The sequence below is a fragment of the Dermacentor silvarum genome, chromosome 4 (genome assembly GCF_013339745.2).
Source record: "Dermacentor silvarum isolate Dsil-2018 chromosome 4, BIME_Dsil_1.4, whole genome shotgun sequence".
NCBI classification, from domain to species: Eukaryota; Metazoa; Arthropoda; class Arachnida; order Ixodida; family Ixodidae; genus Dermacentor; species Dermacentor silvarum.
In genome coordinates, this window is record NC_051157.2 from 200,582,337 (window position 1) to 200,600,065 (window position 17,729).

General features: G+C 47.8%; 1 protein-coding gene across 2 annotated transcripts in view; it reads left to right on the forward strand.

Annotated features, from left to right (window-relative positions):
- The window catches only part of LOC125944904 (uncharacterized), a 77,188-nt gene that overhangs the window by 48,715 nt on the left and 10,744 nt on the right, over positions 1-17,729 (forward strand). For both annotated transcript variants that reach the window (XM_049666321.1, XM_049666322.1), the window contains 2 exons: positions 1,434-1,480; positions 8,237-8,302. In XM_049666321.1, the coding sequence (XP_049522278.1) occupies positions 1,434-1,480; positions 8,237-8,302 (113 nt within the window). The remainder of the gene's footprint in view (positions 1-1,433; positions 1,481-8,236; positions 8,303-17,729) is intronic.

Here is a 17,729-nt window from a genome sequence, read left to right on the forward strand (position 1 = left end):
GAAAATACAGGGATCTCCGATATCGAAACTGAAAGAACAAAAACGCCGCCATTACTACTCGCCAGAAGTGACGCGTGATCTGCATGAGCTCGGAGATAAGAGAGCGCGCGCAACGTGTTGAAAATTTTTGGAGGCTGTGTTGCCGTCTAAGAGGCTAGGTTTTCCCGGAGCCGCAAGTCGTGGCGATAACCACCAAGTGCTTGTGTCGTCTGTTTAGGTGCTGTTTAAAAGATGCTGATAAGACAACTATGCAATTAGGAGCCCTGTGGTTTCGCCAATATTCCTTTATATTCGGTAACATTCATGCCAAATTACGGAAAAGTGAATGTTTTTCTGCAGTAAGCCTTTAGATTACAAATCAGAAAACTACGTATGCGTGACCAACTACGTATGCGCGAGGAAATAGAACCATCACATTCGCAATGAATTGCACAAGTAAATAAGACGATCTTAAGATTGAATAAATATATGCCCTTAGCGATGCATCTTTAGACTGATGAAGATAAAGTTCAACGCGGACACCTTCCATTTGCACAAAAACAATTGTGCTTGATTAAAAAGTAGGCCTGGTAAATTAGAGAATTTTAAACAACGATTCGATGCATTGCTGTGAAGCTCTCGCTGTGAACTGTGAATTCGTAATAAATAGTAAATACTCATACGTTTATACTATGAACTGCTTATGCTTGTTAGGACTAAATTAAAGGGACAAATTTATGCACATCCAACGCACATCTTATAATGTCTTTGAATTGAAGCTTTCGTTAAGCGGCTACTCCAGTGCTATGAATGTGCCATTTCCTTCCTATGTCGTTGGCGCAAAGGTCACTTGCTCTCGCGTAAAAGCACTACGCAATGTGTCAGACGTGACAATCATATCAAAATAGCTAGTTGCCGTTGGCATGATGGACACATACGTCGATTGTAACCTGCTAGGTGGTCCCAAAACCCTACGTCTATGACGCGTTCCCGGCTTGCGTAACCGCTTCCATAGCCTTCGAGACCTGCATCTCTTTATCCCGTCTCTCTGCCACTAAAATATTGTTACGATTAATTTCTGCATGCTGGCGTTACCGTTTCTACTATCCTGCCACGAGGAGTTCAAGTGCAGTTTTATTTCTGTCATACTTATTCACAGGTTTACACATCGTGTGTTGCCTTCGGTATTCATTTGCAGCGCATATTTCACGGACTTATATTCTATAGGTTTCCCGTATCTTCGTTTTTGTAGCCATAACCTAATTTATTGGTAAATTTATTATCATACCCGTCATCCAGTAAATAAATTGGCACACACAAGACATACTGATAACGAAACAATCAACCCTTCCTAAATATTTTATTTCCCACGCTAGCTCTTTCTCACGTTACAGCTTTTGGAATGCATATCTCAGAAGAACTTCATTCACTCTGAATGTGGTTTTTCGTTGCAGAATCTTCCGATTGCGTGCTACCGAAGCTGCAGACAGAAGGAGCAGATGTAAGCTATGTTGACAAAAGTGCTAGCTCTACATATATTACATTGATACAAGGACTATATGAATCAGGTTCTTATAATGTCATAAGAAGCCAACAAACATGTGATTACTAAAAATTGGTCCCCTCGGTTCTGTTTCTTCTCGTTCTTAGAATATTTATGTCTGACTTGGGCTGAATCTCGCCACCACACTAGCAACTATTTTAAATCCTCTTAATTGATGAGGTAGCATTTGTCGATGCTGTTTAACATTAATAATGCAATGAGGTTGCCCAAGAAAATATTCACACACTGGATATAATATAAAACATCACAGATGTGTTGGGAACAAATTATCATGAACACATAAAAAATGTAGTGCTGCGACGACCTGGAGGCTATAACTAGACGAGTACTACGGAATGCGGCTCAACCAGTCAGCATTTGTGTGGATTTCCGCTTTTTTTGTGCCATACTGTGAAAGTGAATTGTTGGAGCGCTTAACTACACCACGCAAAGAGCGAAACTAAGTACACTTACCGAAGAGCGAACGCGGAGCGCGGATAAGAGACGGCGAGAGCGAAGGGAGCGCGGAGAGGAAAGCGGAGGAGAAGAGTATGACGAAAGGGTGAGGAGGAAAGCAGAGTGCGGGCGGCGACCGGGCATACGGCGAGCGCGGGAACAACGCGCTGTCGTGGGCTTCGCACCCGCTGCGCATGCGCTTCTGAACCTGGAGTGCCACCGCTAGAGAATGTTCTTTCTTTCTGAACAATGAGCGGTGCAACCGGTGGAAATCGTCTGCCGCTGCTCCTAAACGAGCTGCCCGAGCACAGGCACAGCGCCACTGCCGAGAGGACCCTGTCGTTCAGCATCAAATTCATTGCCACAATATATAGCGAATTCAAAACACCTAAACAGCTGCGCTGAAAATTCGCATTAGGGAGTATCGTAATCATGGGTGAAATTTTCGACATTCCTGAAGTATTGACAAGCATACCCATCCTGTACTCTTTGGTTACGCAATGCCTCTATGACTGTTGGTATCTCTACGGAATGAAATGCCTTTTCATAATATATGAAACCCATATAGAGAGGTTGATTGTACTCCGAAGATTTCTCAATTACCTTATTGATGACATGGATATGATCCATCGTAGAATATCCCTTCTCGAAGCCAGCTTGTTCTCTTGGTTGGCTGAAGTCAAGTGTTGCCCTGATTCTATTGGAAATTATCTTATGGTAGTGCTTAGTCTAGCTCAAATACGTGGCCAATACCTTGCGATAGCCAATCGATAGCCACTCAATAGCTAATCGATAATCGAGAAATAATAAATTCATTCCGGAAAATTCTAGGGATGACTTGGTAATGCTTAGCCTAGCCCAAATACGTGGCCAATACCTTGCGAGCCAATCGATAGCCAATCAATAGCTAATCGACAATCGATCAATAATAAATACATTCCGGAAAATGCTGGGGATGATTTGGTAGTGCTTAGCCTAGCCCAAAAGCCAGGACTAGCTTGGTGCCCATCAGCTCCGCTGTCTCTAGCATTGCGCCTCCAGTGCCAAGCTACGCTAACTTTTCTTTTTATCCTAGCCTTCGAACTTTGTATCGTCTTCCAAAAGTCTGTGTTTTTATATTGTATTCTATTATGTACTTGCATCTCCCCTCTATAATGTATGTGTCTTGAGGGCACTTTTTTTAAATGGATAAATAAGCAAGGACGTTACCACCACAGACCACAGACGGCATACATACACTTAATTAACCAAGCCTCCCGAACTCTTTTGGTTTATCTTGTATTTTTAGTCCTATGGATGCAATATTAGTGTATTTCACTAACGTAAGTACTGGTACAAGCTTTAACTTCCCACGTTACATATTTTAAATACTTTGTTTATCTGTCTAAGTAGGTCTATTACAAAGACCACTATAACCCCTTGGCCACGATGTCGTGGGATGGCGCAGTTGCTTAGTAAACCAAGGTTAAAGGGATACGGACACAAAATCTGAAAATTCTACGAAAATGCTGAAAATGAATCTTCAGTGTGTAATTACACCGAAAAGAAGTATCCACTTACCTCACTTTTGAGCCAGTAGGTTTATTGTTGGCGTTTTTGTGAGCGCGCGCCTCGCCGCCCGACCCACGGGAGCTGGAAGCCGTGGAATCACGACTCCCTCGTCGGATAGCCAGCCGGCCGGCCGCAGTCATACGAAGCGCGCCGACGCCGCCATCGCGAGCATGGATTCAAGTTTAGGGGCCTCTACCAGCGATGACCATTCCAACTTGGCAAGAAATATTACCGCTTACGGTTACGAGCCTTACGCGTCAAGCGACGAAGAAGAGCAGGCGGCCGTGGAAGTGCCGGTCAGGTTTTCGCGAAGCGTAGCGCAAAGATTTCGCTCTGCACCAGACACTTGTGCATGAATTATTTGTCATTTCCTTTGTAAACTTGCTTTTTTAAGGGCGCACGCAGGCGAGGCAGCTGCAGGGTACTTCAGCACTGCGTGGATGACTGTTTATGCCGTCGGCGTGAGCAACTGCTGTGAGGTATCAGTCCCTCCGAGACTCTCACGTCCACTTTGCCAGCCGACCGACAGATGGCAGCACCGGTCTGGCGTTCTCCCCAGTTTTTCCTGCTTTTAGCCTGTGGAGAAGCAGAGCTGTGTGTGTGTCTGATCTCATGAGTCGCGCTCGTGCTCGTTAGCCTTGTATTGTTTTACTATGCTTTGCCAACATTATTAAAGACATTACTGCTTTCGTGCCCAGCCTCGGGCATCTCGCCCCTGCCTCGCCCTCACACTGCTCAAGAAGGCTGCAAGTGAACGAAAACAGTACCGACATCTTTTCGCCTCCTCTTTTCAAACGCGCCACTGATCATTTCTGCCTTGCGTTTTTGTGAGAAGACCGATGGCACAGCGTCAGGCTTTAGGCATTGCCTTTTTAGCGGCATACCGAAGCTTTTCAGCACAGCCGGGCTGGTCAAATAATCATCGTCGACGAAGTGGTTCGCGCAAATGAAGTCATTTTTTTGAGGTCTCCAGGCTGGGCGTGATGGCTGACAGGCAGGTATCCAAATTTTACGCACCTTCTCGTCTCTGGGAAACGTTTGCGACGGCGTGGCACGACCGGCGATGCTGTTATAACAGCAATGTCTGGGCATTTCCTTCCGCCGCGAAAAAACGCGTCAATACCGAGCGACGACCGCGGGAAGGCGCATGTAAGACGCACCACCTGCGTGGAGCGCCGACGGCGATAATGTTTCGGACGGACCATCTACGAAGATTGCCGAAAGGGGTTAACAAACGCTGCAAGGGACCGACGCCCCCGGAAACACTGCTACTGCTGGTGCCGTCCTTGGTTGCACGCGCGCACTCTGGTGCGTGTTATGACGTCAAATTTCAGCTTCTGCCGGCGACCGCTTGGAAGCAAGGTGCAACAGAAAATCGCAAAAAAAAAACGTTTCTCGTTCTTTTTCTCAAAGCAGCTTGTTGTATTCGTCATTTTCAATAGTTCAGCTTTTGTTCCGACGCAAAAATCTACCCGCCAACTTTTGTGTCCTTATCCCTTTAAGTTCTTCTTTTTCTTATTTTACGGTCATCCCCTATGAGGCGACAAAGGTACAATACAATACAATACAATACAATAAAATGGAAGTTCAAGCATTACCCGCCGTGGTTGCTCAGTGACTATGGTGTTGGGCTGCTGAGCACGAGGTTGCGGGATCGAATCCCGGCCACGGCGGCCGCATTTCGAGGGGGGTGAAATGCGAAAACACCCGTGTACTTAGATTTAGGTGCACGTTAAAGAACCCCAGGTGGTCCAAATTTCCGGAGTCCCCCACTACGGCGTTCCTCATAATCAGATCGTGGTTTTGGCACGTAAAATACCCCATAATTTTTTTAAGTTCAATCATCTTGTTTTTCGAAAGTGGTCACCGACGATCGACGCTTACTTGCTCCATGAGGCTCTAGAAAACGACGAAATAATTATCAAGCAATTCATTGATATCTTTGATACCACGGACGTAGCCGACTTCCTAGTTCATTGCGCTATTGGTCATCATGATTCTCCAAGGATCGCAAACTGGGGCCACTACTTCCTGGACAAATTCGTCGACGACCTTCTTCGTTCATGTTCTGTTGAGCACAAGCTCCCGCAAACCAATCCTAACCAACGAGCTCATCGAGAGGCTGAACTGTACCGTTGCCAATGTGCTGGCAATCTACATTTCTGATCATTATCGGGAGTGGTGCAGCACCTTGCCATACGTGGAATTCGCATGCAATTCATCCCGTCACGACACCGCCTATTTCCCACCATTTTACCTACTGTTTTTTTGTCTTTCGACACGCTACTAACTGTTGTCATGCATCATAGCACAGAGAACAGCGGCGATGCTGCCGCTCGAGCCCATCTGGCACCTCAGGTCACTCATGAGCTACTCTGACTCGCATTTATCTAGCAAGGACCGCTACGATCACAGCCACCGCAACCTCTGCTTTTTTCTAGAATCTATTGTACTTATGTGTACTCCATATAGTCGTGTAGGTCTTTCCAAAAACTTTTTGGTGCGTTACACTGGCCCTTACAAGATTTTACGGCAATGTAGCGACTTTATTACGGCAACGTAGCGCCACTGGACAGTTTTTCACCATCTACCCTTCATGTTGGGACGTCGGGCCCCTATCCCGGTTCAAACCGCACTTTTCCCCCGCCTCCTTGCGTAATTAGTCGGCGCAGAGACAACAATCCGCGCGCCGGGGAGGTTAGGTGTTACGACCCGCCTCTTTGGACTACTGAAGAAGACGACCATCACCGAGACACTGCGCATGTTCAGCCATTTTCGCTACTCCTGTTAATGGTCGCTACATAAACCGTGCCTTAATTTTCATGTATTTGGCGCCCCGTGACACTATATATTAAAGGGATATAGCTTTAATGGCCCCGTTACGCAGAAGGCACGGCGTTTCCGGCGTTAACCATCTACCTATCACAGCGCGGCGCGTTTCTACCGATCATAGAGAGGCACACGCCGCGTGCGCCGCTCGTTTCCTTGCAGCAACACAACATGGCGCTCGCCAGCCCGGCAGCAGCGACGCCGGTTCAGGACAAAAAAACAATCACCAGCCCTTTCCCTCTCGAGAAAATGGGGGTAAGCGAAGCTGGCCGTTTGTGTATCTGACCTTCGTGATGATTTTCTTTTTTTTTTGGTTCTCTCTCTCTCTATCTTTCACCCTTTCTTTCTTTTTCTCTTTCTCTCTATCGTTCTCTTTTATTATTTCTCTCTTTCTGTCTCTCTCTTTCTCGTTCTTTCTTTCTCTCCTTCTCTCTCTTTCTCTCTATATCCTTTCTCTCTATATATTTCTTTCTCTCTCTCTACTTCATTCTTTCTCTCTCTTTCTTCCTTTCTCTCTTTTTTTTTTGTCCCTGGTCTCGCTTTCTCTCTCTTTCTTTTTTGTACCTGGTATGTGCCATTGAGCTTGAATCCTTTCTGCACTTTCGCCAGGATCGGCCAACTTTTCAGCGTCACAACGCCACCGCCACCACCACCACCGACACTTGTGAGCCTATAAAGCTTCGCCTAATAATAGCGCAGCTTGCACTAGTGGCACAAGGCTAAAGAAACGGCGGAGCTAATCGGCAGAAGCCGGTCTTCGCCTTACGGGTTATGCTCTTTGCGGAATTTTTAGGTTATTGATCGATTACCTATTGATTAATTGTCTATTGGCTATCGCAAGGTATTGACCACGTATATGGGCTAGGCTAAGGAGTACGAAGTCATCCGCAATATTTTCCGGAACTTCTTGATTATTGATCGATTATCGTTTAGCTATTGGGTGGCTATCGATTGGCAACCATAATTATCGATTAGCTATTGAAGGGATGGAAAAATTGGCTGGAAATTCCAAATGTAAGAGGCTGAACCAAATTTTCTTCAGGAGATGGCTCAGGAACATAAACGAAAATAGATGGGCGGCTATGTTTTTAGATAGCTGTATAGATAGACATCGACTCACACTGAAGAAGTACAAGCTGTAAACTAACCCTAAGTTCTGCACTAATGGAATGGATAGTTGTAAAACGCAAAGTCAGATATCCAGAAACTGTTTGCTCCATAGGAAGGACGGAGACGAAGTCAGTTATGCAACACATCAGACAACACCTACTGAGAAAGGATAGGGAAGCGTTGTGATGAATAAAATGGCAATGCCCGTTTGCTCCATAAATATGGACGCATGTAAACGTAATGTTTAAAAAGAAATGTTCAACCGAAGATGACTCGCATAGTCATAAACAGCGAAAGCAGTGCGGCAGACGGATCGCTGTGTTTTAAGGACAGTAGTGGAAGATACATTAAACTGCTCCGGAGACTAGTAAATGACGGTCTGAAGATTGGTGGCCGAAAGCAAGTGATAACACCCAATAAAGCGAAGTTTCTTCAGAAAATATTGTTCGTTAGAACTAAAATGCATTTAAAAATTTTAACAAAAGAAAATTTCAAGCAATTAGCTTGCTTGCATATGCCATCGTCTCGTTTCTAAGGAGTGCTCATACAATACTAATCATCATCAGAATTGCCTATTGCACAAACGTTACAGTTCCTTCGCTGCTTTAGCGCTCACAACGTGTATTCCAGTGCGCCTCAATTTTGTCAACTCTTGTGTCCTAATTCAGCAGTTTCAAACAATGCTTCGAAGGCAATATGCTGCACAGCTTCTTTTCGTGTAAGTATTCAATGCACAATTTTTTTCTTGTTGCACTCTTGGTTCTCCAGATTCAAGTTGGATGCGCTGTGAATTGTGGGACTGGCCGAGTAACATATGGAAATTCAGAATGCACGGTGAGTTTAAGTTAGTTCTCGTGATTGAGATTAGCACTCTTAGGCTATTTCACGCGCTTCCCGGCGAGTATCTTTCTGCCTGTAGGACAATGCCTCTAAATGTTTTTTCTCCACCATCTTGGGACACTGGGTAGTGCATGCCTTAGCCGTTACAGCATCTGGCCGCCGTGTTGAGGGAATTCGGTACGAAACCAACCGTCGCGCCAACGTGGATCCCGGACAAGTGACACTGCGTATGTGCCGCTCATCCGTTAACCCGTTCACGCGAACTTTTGTTAAAGGTAAGTGTCACTGTATGGGCAGCTCTTCAGTGAGCCTCCTGCAACCCAGCTTGGATCACTGGGCGTGTACAGCCGGATATGTGCCGTTGTTCAACGAACCACTTTCTTTGGCGCCAACTGCAGGTATTTGCCGCTGCGTATGTATTTCTCAGAAAAAAAAGCATTTAAAATATCTGCGGTGTTGGGTGGAAGAAACCCCAGTCATTTATGATCAGACAATATTCGCTGAATATATTCACACATGGGCCACACGTGTACTTCCTGGTGGCACCGCCATATGGTACAGTGCGTCCAGAGAATAACCACGAGAGAGGAGCCAGGCTGCATGTGACACGCCTCCTACGTGACACGTTTCAGTGGTGGTAAAATGGGGTGTCGCTACATTGCTCCGATATTATTCGCCTGACCGTCGACATCCATGGAGACATAGCTTGTCAGATTTTCTTTTTTTTTGCGTAGGAAGTACTGCAAGCTCAACCTGAAGAGTGTCAACAATGTTTCGAGTGGGGAGGGTCGGGTACCTCCAACATCTCTCTCGCTCTCTTTATCGATATATATATATATATATATATATATATATATTGTAAAGGCGTTTATTACACACCAGCCTTTTGGACCGACCGTTAGTTCAAGGCCCGAGATCTCAGCACGAGCGGCGTTTCTCGAGGAGAGCGCAGGAGGGATCGACCCACTAGAAAGGGCTGGAGAGCATGACCCACTATGGCGTTCGTATCCTTCGCTACAATCACCCCCGGGAGCGAAAAGGGAGCCGTCGGGCGACCTAACAACTGGTCACTATGAGTGGGTCATAGTAGGTCTTGAGGCGCTCGACGTTGACAATGTCGCGTCCACGACGGCGCATGTCCGTTGAAAGTTCAACTGGTTCGATCACGTAGTTGACGGGAGATGCGCGTTCGACGATACGGTAGGGGCCCTCATACTTGGGCATTAGTTTGGATGAGAGACCAGGTGTAGCGGAAGGAACCGAGAGCCACACAAGCGCGCCAGGAAGGATGGTGGGTGCAGAAGTGGTGTCACCGCGTGTGCTCTTCTGGCGCTCTTGGTCACTGGATGTAAAGACCCGTGCGAGATCGCGGCACTCTTCGTCATGTCTTTCCGTGTCAGAAATGGGCGCACATTCGGATGCATCCGGCCGGTACGGTAGAATTGTGTCGATGGTGTGCGATGGGTGCCGACCGTACAGTAGGAAAAAAGGTGAAAAGCCAGTGGTGCTCTGAGTAGCGGTGTTATAGGCGTAAGTGACGAAGGGCAGAATGGCGTCCCAATGAGTATGGTCAGAGGCGACGTACATAGCAAGCATGTCCCCGAGGGTACGGTTGAAGCGTTCGGTAAGGACATTGGTTTGGGGATGGTACGCCGCAGTTGTGCGATGAACAACGTGGCACTCCTTGAGAATGGCTTCAACGACTTCGGACAGGAAGACACGTCCCCGATCACTAAGCAGTTCCTGGGGTAGCCCATGTCGCAGAATGAATCGTCGAAGCAAGAAGGAGGCAACAACGCGCGCTGTAGCTGCCGGTAGGGTGGCAGTTTCGGCGTATCGCTTCAGGTGGTCGACTGCCACAATTGCCCAGCGATTTCCAGCCAACGTCAGTGGAAGGGGCCCATACAAATCGATGCCGATGCGTCCAAACGGCCGGGTAGGGCAAGGTAAAGGTTGCAGACCGGCCGGCGAGAGGCGGGGCGAAGATTTCCGGCGCTGGCAATCGAGACAAGAGCGAACGAACTTGAGAACGTAGCTGTACATCCCGCGCCAGTAATACCGCTGTTGAAGACGCTGGTAAGTCTTGAAAACGCCGCAGTGCGCACACTGTGGATCAGCGTGGAAAGCTGCGCATACTTCGGAACGCAGTCTGCGGGGTACCACTAACAACCACTGGCGTCCGTCGGGGTTATAATTGCGTCGGTGAAGCAGGTTGCCGCGAATGGCAAAGTGGCGTGCTTGGCGACGCAACGTGCGAGTGCTTGGTTGGGCCAACGAACCAGAAAGCAAGTCTAGAAGGGAGGCAATCCAATGGTCCTTGCGCTGCTCAGAAGCGATGGTGTTAAGGTCGAGCGAATAAACAATAATCTCGGATAGGGAAGAGCAGGTATTGTCAGGCAACGGAGAGCACGAGAGGGCGTCGGCGTCAGAATGCTGGCGTCCGGTGCGGTACAGCACGCGGATATCGTAGTCCTGCAAGCGAAGTGCCCATCGAGCAAGACGGCCAGAAGGGTCCTTCAAGGACGACAGCCAACATAGTGCATGGTGGTCCGTGACGATGTCAAATGGACGGCCATATAAATAAGGGCGGAACTTAGTCAGAGCCCAGATGATGGCTAAGCATTCATGTTCTGTCACACTGTAATTTGTCTCAGCTTTCGTAAGCGTGCGACTTGCACAGGCGACGACATATTCAGGAAACCCTTGTTTGCGTTGGGCAAGAACAGCGCCGAGGCCAACCCCGCTGGCATCAGTATGCACCTCAGTAGGAGCTGTCGGACCGTAGTGGCGCAAAATTGGCGGGGAGCTAAGCAGATGACGCAGCTTTGTGAAGGCCTCGTCGCACTGGGACGACCACGAAGTAAGGGGCCCGTTGCGTGCAAGCAGTTTCGTCAGGGGTGAGATGATGGCGGCGAAATTGCGAATAAAGCGTCTGAAGTAAGAACACAGACCTATGAAACTGCGCAATTCTTTGACGGATGTTCGCTTAGGGAATTCAGCGACGGCCCGAAGCTTGGCTGGATCGGGGAGTATCCCATCCTTGGATACGACGTAACCGAGGATCGTCAGCTGCCGAGCTGCAAATCGGCACTTCTTGAGGTTTAGTTGTAGGCCGGCGTTTGTTAAGCACGTCAAGACACACCGTAGGCGTTGAAGGTGCGTTGTGAAGTCTGGCGCAAAAACAACAACGTCATCAAGGTAGCACAAGCATGTGTGCCACTTCAAGCCACGCAAAACGGTGTCCATCATGCGCTCAAATGTTGCGGGCGCATTACAAAGCCCAAAAGGCATTACGTTAAATTCGTATAAGCCGTCGGGTGTTACAAAAGATGTCTTTGGCCGATCGGCGTCAGCCATGGGTACTTGCCAATACCCTGAGCGCAGATCTAAAGATGAAAATAATTCTGCGCCTTGTAGACTGTCAATGGCGTCGTCTATGCGCGGGAGAGGATAGACGTCCTTGTGTGTGATGTTGTTTAGGCGCCGGTAGTCGACACAGAACCGCACAGAACCATCTTTCTTCGTAACGAGGACCACAGGGGATGCCCATGGACTGTTGGAAGGTCGTATCACCTCGCGGCGAAGCATGTCGTCGACTTGTTCGTTGATTACACGACGCTCTGCAGGAGATACACGATACGGGCGGTGCCGCAATGGCGGTTGCCAGCCAGTGTCGATGCGGTGAGTAACAGCTGATGTCCGGCCTAGGGGAGATTGCCCGACATCGAAAGAAGAACGAAACTCTTCCAAGAGGCACACAAGTTGAGATCGCTGGACCGGCGTAAGGTCATCGGCAATGGAAGAATCAAACACATCACTGGACGGTCCCGCACAGGCAGAAATAGCGCTGAGCGCATTAGAACTAGCGCAGTAATTGTCATCGGGCACGTCCATAACTTGCACGTCTTCAATCGCTTCGACATTGCCTAGACATTCCCCTCGGAGCAGCATGACAGGGTATGGGAACGGGTTGCAAACGAAAATGGTGCTGTAGCCCTGCTTGATGTACACTGTCGCAAAAGGTAGCAGCAGGCCTGTCCTAGTAAGGAAGCGGGGTCAGATGGAGACAGCAGCGCAACAGCCTCTGAGATTCCGCTGCAGTACATGGGCACGACTGTTGACGCGCGGGGAGGAACGTGGGTGTCGTCGTGGACAATTAGCTTGCTCGACAGGGAAGTATTGTCGGTGATCGGCAAGCCTAACAGTGGCGAGAGTTCCATCTCGGCCCGTGCGCAATTGATAACGGCATTGTGGCGCGAGAGGAAATCCCAGCCGAGGATAACGTCGTGAGAACACGAGGTGAGGATTATGAATTCTATGGCGTACAGAACGTCGTCTATAACAACACGAGCAGTGCAAGCTGCTAAGGGGTGGATATGCTGAGCACTGGCTGTGCGGAGGGACAGTCCAGAAAGGGGCGTCGTGACTTTCAGAAGTAGGCGGCAAAGCTTAGCGTCTATAACACATATGGCGGCTCCAGTGTCCACGAGTGCAGATGCGCGAACACCGTCAACAAACACTTCGATCACATTCGAAGGAGTGCGTTGAGGACTTACACGTTTCGACGGCGCCGCAGCCCTTGCCTCTTGGACTGCGACGATTAGTTTTCCTCGTCCCGAGTTACGGGACGGGGTCGCATCGGTGACACTGAGCGACGGGGTGGAGATGGTGAACGGCGGGTGGTTGGCGTCGGGCGCGAAGTCGGGGACATAGCCGAATGGGGTTCGTAATATGGACGGTTGAACTGGCTTGTCACGGATGATGCGGCGCTAGGCGGCTGAGCGCGATAACAATAACGAGTGACGTGACCGGCATAGCCGCACGCAAAGCATATCGGCCGGTTGTCGGAAGTACGCCATCGGTGCGCTGGGGCAGGTCCCATCCATGTAAGAGGTCGCGTTGTACTGGGCGGATTCTGGTATGACGGCGTGGCAGGCGGCGGTCGGGGCCTAGCCGCAACGTCGCCATAACGGAGAGGCACACTCGGAGAGAGTGGAGAGAGTGGTTGAGACCTCGCGACGACTTCAGCGTAGCTGAGTGGTGCAGCCGTCGGAACATGTGGGGCTGTCGCGACGACATCGGCGTAGCGTAGTGGAGCGGCCTTAGGACGATGGTGATGCTGGTCTGGCAAGACCTCGGCGATTTGCTGCTCGATCGCGCGACGGAGCGTGGGCATAACATTCGTTGCGGGCTGTTGCACATGCGGTGGCTGAGCGAAGGTTAGCAAGGAGAGCTGGCGTGCAACTTCCTCCCGAACGAACGCTTTCACTTCTGTGAGCAGTGCTGTCTGGTCGGAGATGGTGTCCAAACCAGCAACGTGTCCGTCACGCGAAGAACGGCGACATGGCAAGGAGCGCTGCCGTCTGAGCTCCTCGTAGCTTTGGCATAGAGTGACGATGTCAGTCACGGACTGAGGATTCTTCGCAAGCAGCATGTTGAACGCATCGTCTTCAATCCCTTTCATCACATTTCTTATTTTGTCGGATTACGACATCGTCGCGTTGACTCGTCTGCACAAGTCCAGAACATCTTCGATGTAGCTGGTAAATGATTCACCCGGCTGCTGTGCGCGTTCTCGCAAACGCGATTCCGCTCGGAGCTTGCGCACCGCAGGGCTACCAAACACCGCCACCAAAGAAGTCTTGAACGAGGACCACGTCGGAAAATCGGTCTCATGGTTGCTGTACCAGAGACTGGCGACACCCGCGAGATAGAAGAGAACATTGCTTAGCTTTGCGGGTTCGTCCCATTTGTTGTGACGGCTGACCCTCTCATACGTTGTCAGCCAATCCTCCACGTCGGTTTCATCCGCGCCGCTGAAGATGGTAGGGTCCCTGTGGCGAGGCACATCAGAGCACATGACCGACTGAGGAGGCGCTTGCTGGGATGGGGTAGGTGGCACTTGCTGAGATGGCGTAGGTGGCACTCGCTGGGACGCGTCTTCTGGCATGGTTGAGCGAAGGGTACGGGATCGAAGCTCCAGGATTCACGCTGAAGGCAGAAGCACTCTCCACCACTTGTAAAGGCGTTTATTAGACACCAGCCTTTTGGACCGACCGTTAGTTCAAGGCCCGAGATCTCAGCACGAGCGGCGTTTCTCGAGGAGAGCACAGGAGGGATCGACCCACTAGAAAGGGCTGGAGAGCATGACCCACTATGGCGTTCGTATCCTTCGCTACAATATATATATATATATATATATATATATATATATATATAGAGAGAGAGAGAGAGAGAGAGAGAGAGAGAGCGATGTCGTGACGAAAGTTGGACCTCGGCCGACACGTTTCGCGGATTCGACTGTTCCTATTGCATGCATTGAAAAGAACTGTATATCCAGAGTTTTCCAATTTGCATGCACCAAGATTTTAAAATATGCAAATACCACGTATCTGGACAGAAACAAGGTAATGTTGTTTGCCGTTGCTTGGAGATACTGCAGAAAATAAAAACATATCGTCGGACCTTCCCCTACCGGAAAGTGGGGTTAAGCGAAGCTTGTGCTGGGTGCACCTTGTGTTTGACGGTTATGTATCTCGTAATTAACTTGACCGTGACAAAGAGCAGGTCATGTGATCTGCTTGGCGTTGGCAGGGTGCCGCAGTTTCAGCGGCTCGCACCATATGATCGGCCAGTCGACGATGCGCCTTTAATGGCCGATCTCCCGTCGCCATTCTGCGAGAGCTTCCTATTCAGGGGTACACACAATGCGCGGCTGCCCCATAGGTTTTCTGTTACTGAACTGAACGCAAACGAAGCAGGCGCAGCGCGCGTGACACTCTTTCCTGCCCTTTCCCTCCCCCATGGAAGCGAAACGTTTCTGAGTGGCTGCCCACGTGGCGTGAGCGCGCGCCTACGCAGCTGGCACCGTGCCTAATGGCTCACGCTCTTCGTCGGCGAGCCGCCGATGGAGCCGGAGATTTAGCGTTACATCGCCGGCGCAGGATAGCGTATACAAGCTTATTTCGCCTACAACAGTGGGCACTGAAAGGTAACTGCAACAGAATATACAACCAGTAATTCAACTACACTAATGTCATATAGATCTAATATAAAAGTACAACCTATATACAGCACTGATATGTAACCAGTAATGCAGCCAGAATGTTCCAAATACAACGTCAAACAGTCAAGAAAATATAACTTTGATTGCTTGCTAACTGATGGTAATGTAGGGGAACGTGTTATTAAAGAGAGTGAATGTATGTGGTTGTTTAAGAGACTGGCAATTTGCCAATTTAATAGCCGCTGTCCAGATTTATGTATTATTTTAGGATTGGTAAATATCAAATGCCTGATATCGTATTTGGGCAAAATGTTAGTGTAAGTGAAATGAAAGTACTGAGAGTCAGTTGTGCGTTCAGTAAACATAACTTCAAATGACGATGACTCTAAATATTTAAGAATAAATAAAGTCCACGAAGCACGACGAAACACGTTCGTGATAGAGTAAGTTATGAATGAATGAATAAAATTTTTACTTAGTGTAGGAATGCCTCTATGATCTGGGTAGGGTATGGGGTGAATAAAAGGCATAGCTCTGTTGTGCATGGGGTAGAAGTTATTTAAATTGTTTGAGACGTACCTTCCCAAATGAGGACACCGTAATGAACGGGGGAATGAATTAAAGTAATATAAAGCTAGAATCTCAGGTGCATGGGTAGCAAGGCACTGTGTTTAACATGCCTATCGTTTCGTAAACACTGTATCACAAAGTTTACATGCTGCCTCTATCGCAGAGTTCCGTGAAACTGAATGGCAGATGTGCAGGGCAACTGCATGGGAGCTGGTGTAAGAAAAGTTGAAGTGATGAGAACGAAACTTTAAATGAACAGAAAAGACTGCTTGCAATATTTTCAGCAGAGGTTCCAGTAATTAGAGCTAATTACATGACAAGAAAATACCTCATAAACATAACTATAGAGCACATCGACCAATGAGGGGAGACAAGCTATTGCTTTGAAAGAAAAAAATGTACGGCGATGATAAAACACAACAATACGATCGCACGTTATTTATTTATTTTATTTATTTATTTAAAATACCCTCAGGGCCATATGGCATTAAAGAGAGGAGTGGTTACAGAGTAGTAAAGAAAGACAAATCAAACGAACCAGTGCAGTGAGTTCTGGTAACACGATGATTCTCCTGATTATGCAATGTTAGCTAATGTTTCACGAAAAAGTTTATTATCGGTGATGGCTACAATACTTGAGGGAAGGTGGTTCCATTCCTGCGATGTACGGGGGATGAAAGACTGAAAGAAAGACTTCGTGTGACATGAATTGATTCCCACCTTACTGCGATGATCGACGCGGTTTGAAATGTACTGAGGCCGCATTATCAAGTCGTCGTGAAGCGTGGTGGGATGGAAAATTTTATGAAATAGCGAAAGACAGGCGTTTGCGGCGGTTAGCTAATGGAATAAGTGCTAGGTTAGTTTTCATTGAGGTTATACTCGCGGTATGGTTATAATTAGAAAGAATGAAACGGGTAGAGTTATTTTGTACTACTTCAAGTGAGGCAATGAGATTAACGTGACTGGGATCCCATATTGCAGATGCATATTCAAGTTTCGAGCGTATTGAAGTCTTGTAAAGCTGTAGTTTTAAAGTAGGCGGTGTTTTCGAAAAGTTGCGCCGCAAGTACCCGATCATGCGATTAGCATTGTTAATGACGTACTCTATATGTATTGGCCCAACTTAAGTTATTCGTAATGTGTACACCGAGATATTTATATGACATGACGAAATCTAAGGTAATGTTGTTAAAATGGTAGGTGCTAGGAGTAGAATTACATCTGGATACGCGCATTATTTTACATTTCTTAATATTTAATTCCATTATACCACTTCCCGCACCAGTCAACTACATTATCCAGATCAGATTGGAGTGTTAAAGTATCATCAGAGCTGTTAATTTCCCGGAAGATAACACAATCATCTGCGAACAGATGTATGTTAGAGGATATTGTAACAGTTAGGTCATTAATATAGATAAGAAATAATAATGGTCCCAGCACAGACCCTTGTGGTACACCTGATTGTACTTTTCAGTAAGTGGAGAGTTATGACCGTTAGCAGTGAAGAATTGGAAACGGTTTGTAAGGAAATGCTCTATCCATTTTCTAAGGTTAGGGTCGATATTTAGTGACCTCCATTTAAAAAGTAGTAGATTATGGCATACTTTATCAAATGCTTTACTAAAATCCAAGATACCACAGTCAGTGCAGGATGAGCGATCCAGGATACGGTGTAGCTGATGGGTGAAGGATACTAGTTGAGTTTCGCAGGAATATGATTTTCGAAAGCCTTGCTGTGCTGTAGTGAAGTATGAGTTAGATTCTAGAAAGTTTGCCAGATTGGTGAAAACTACATGCTCTAAAAGTTTACAACAACTGCTTGTAAGGGATATGGGTCGA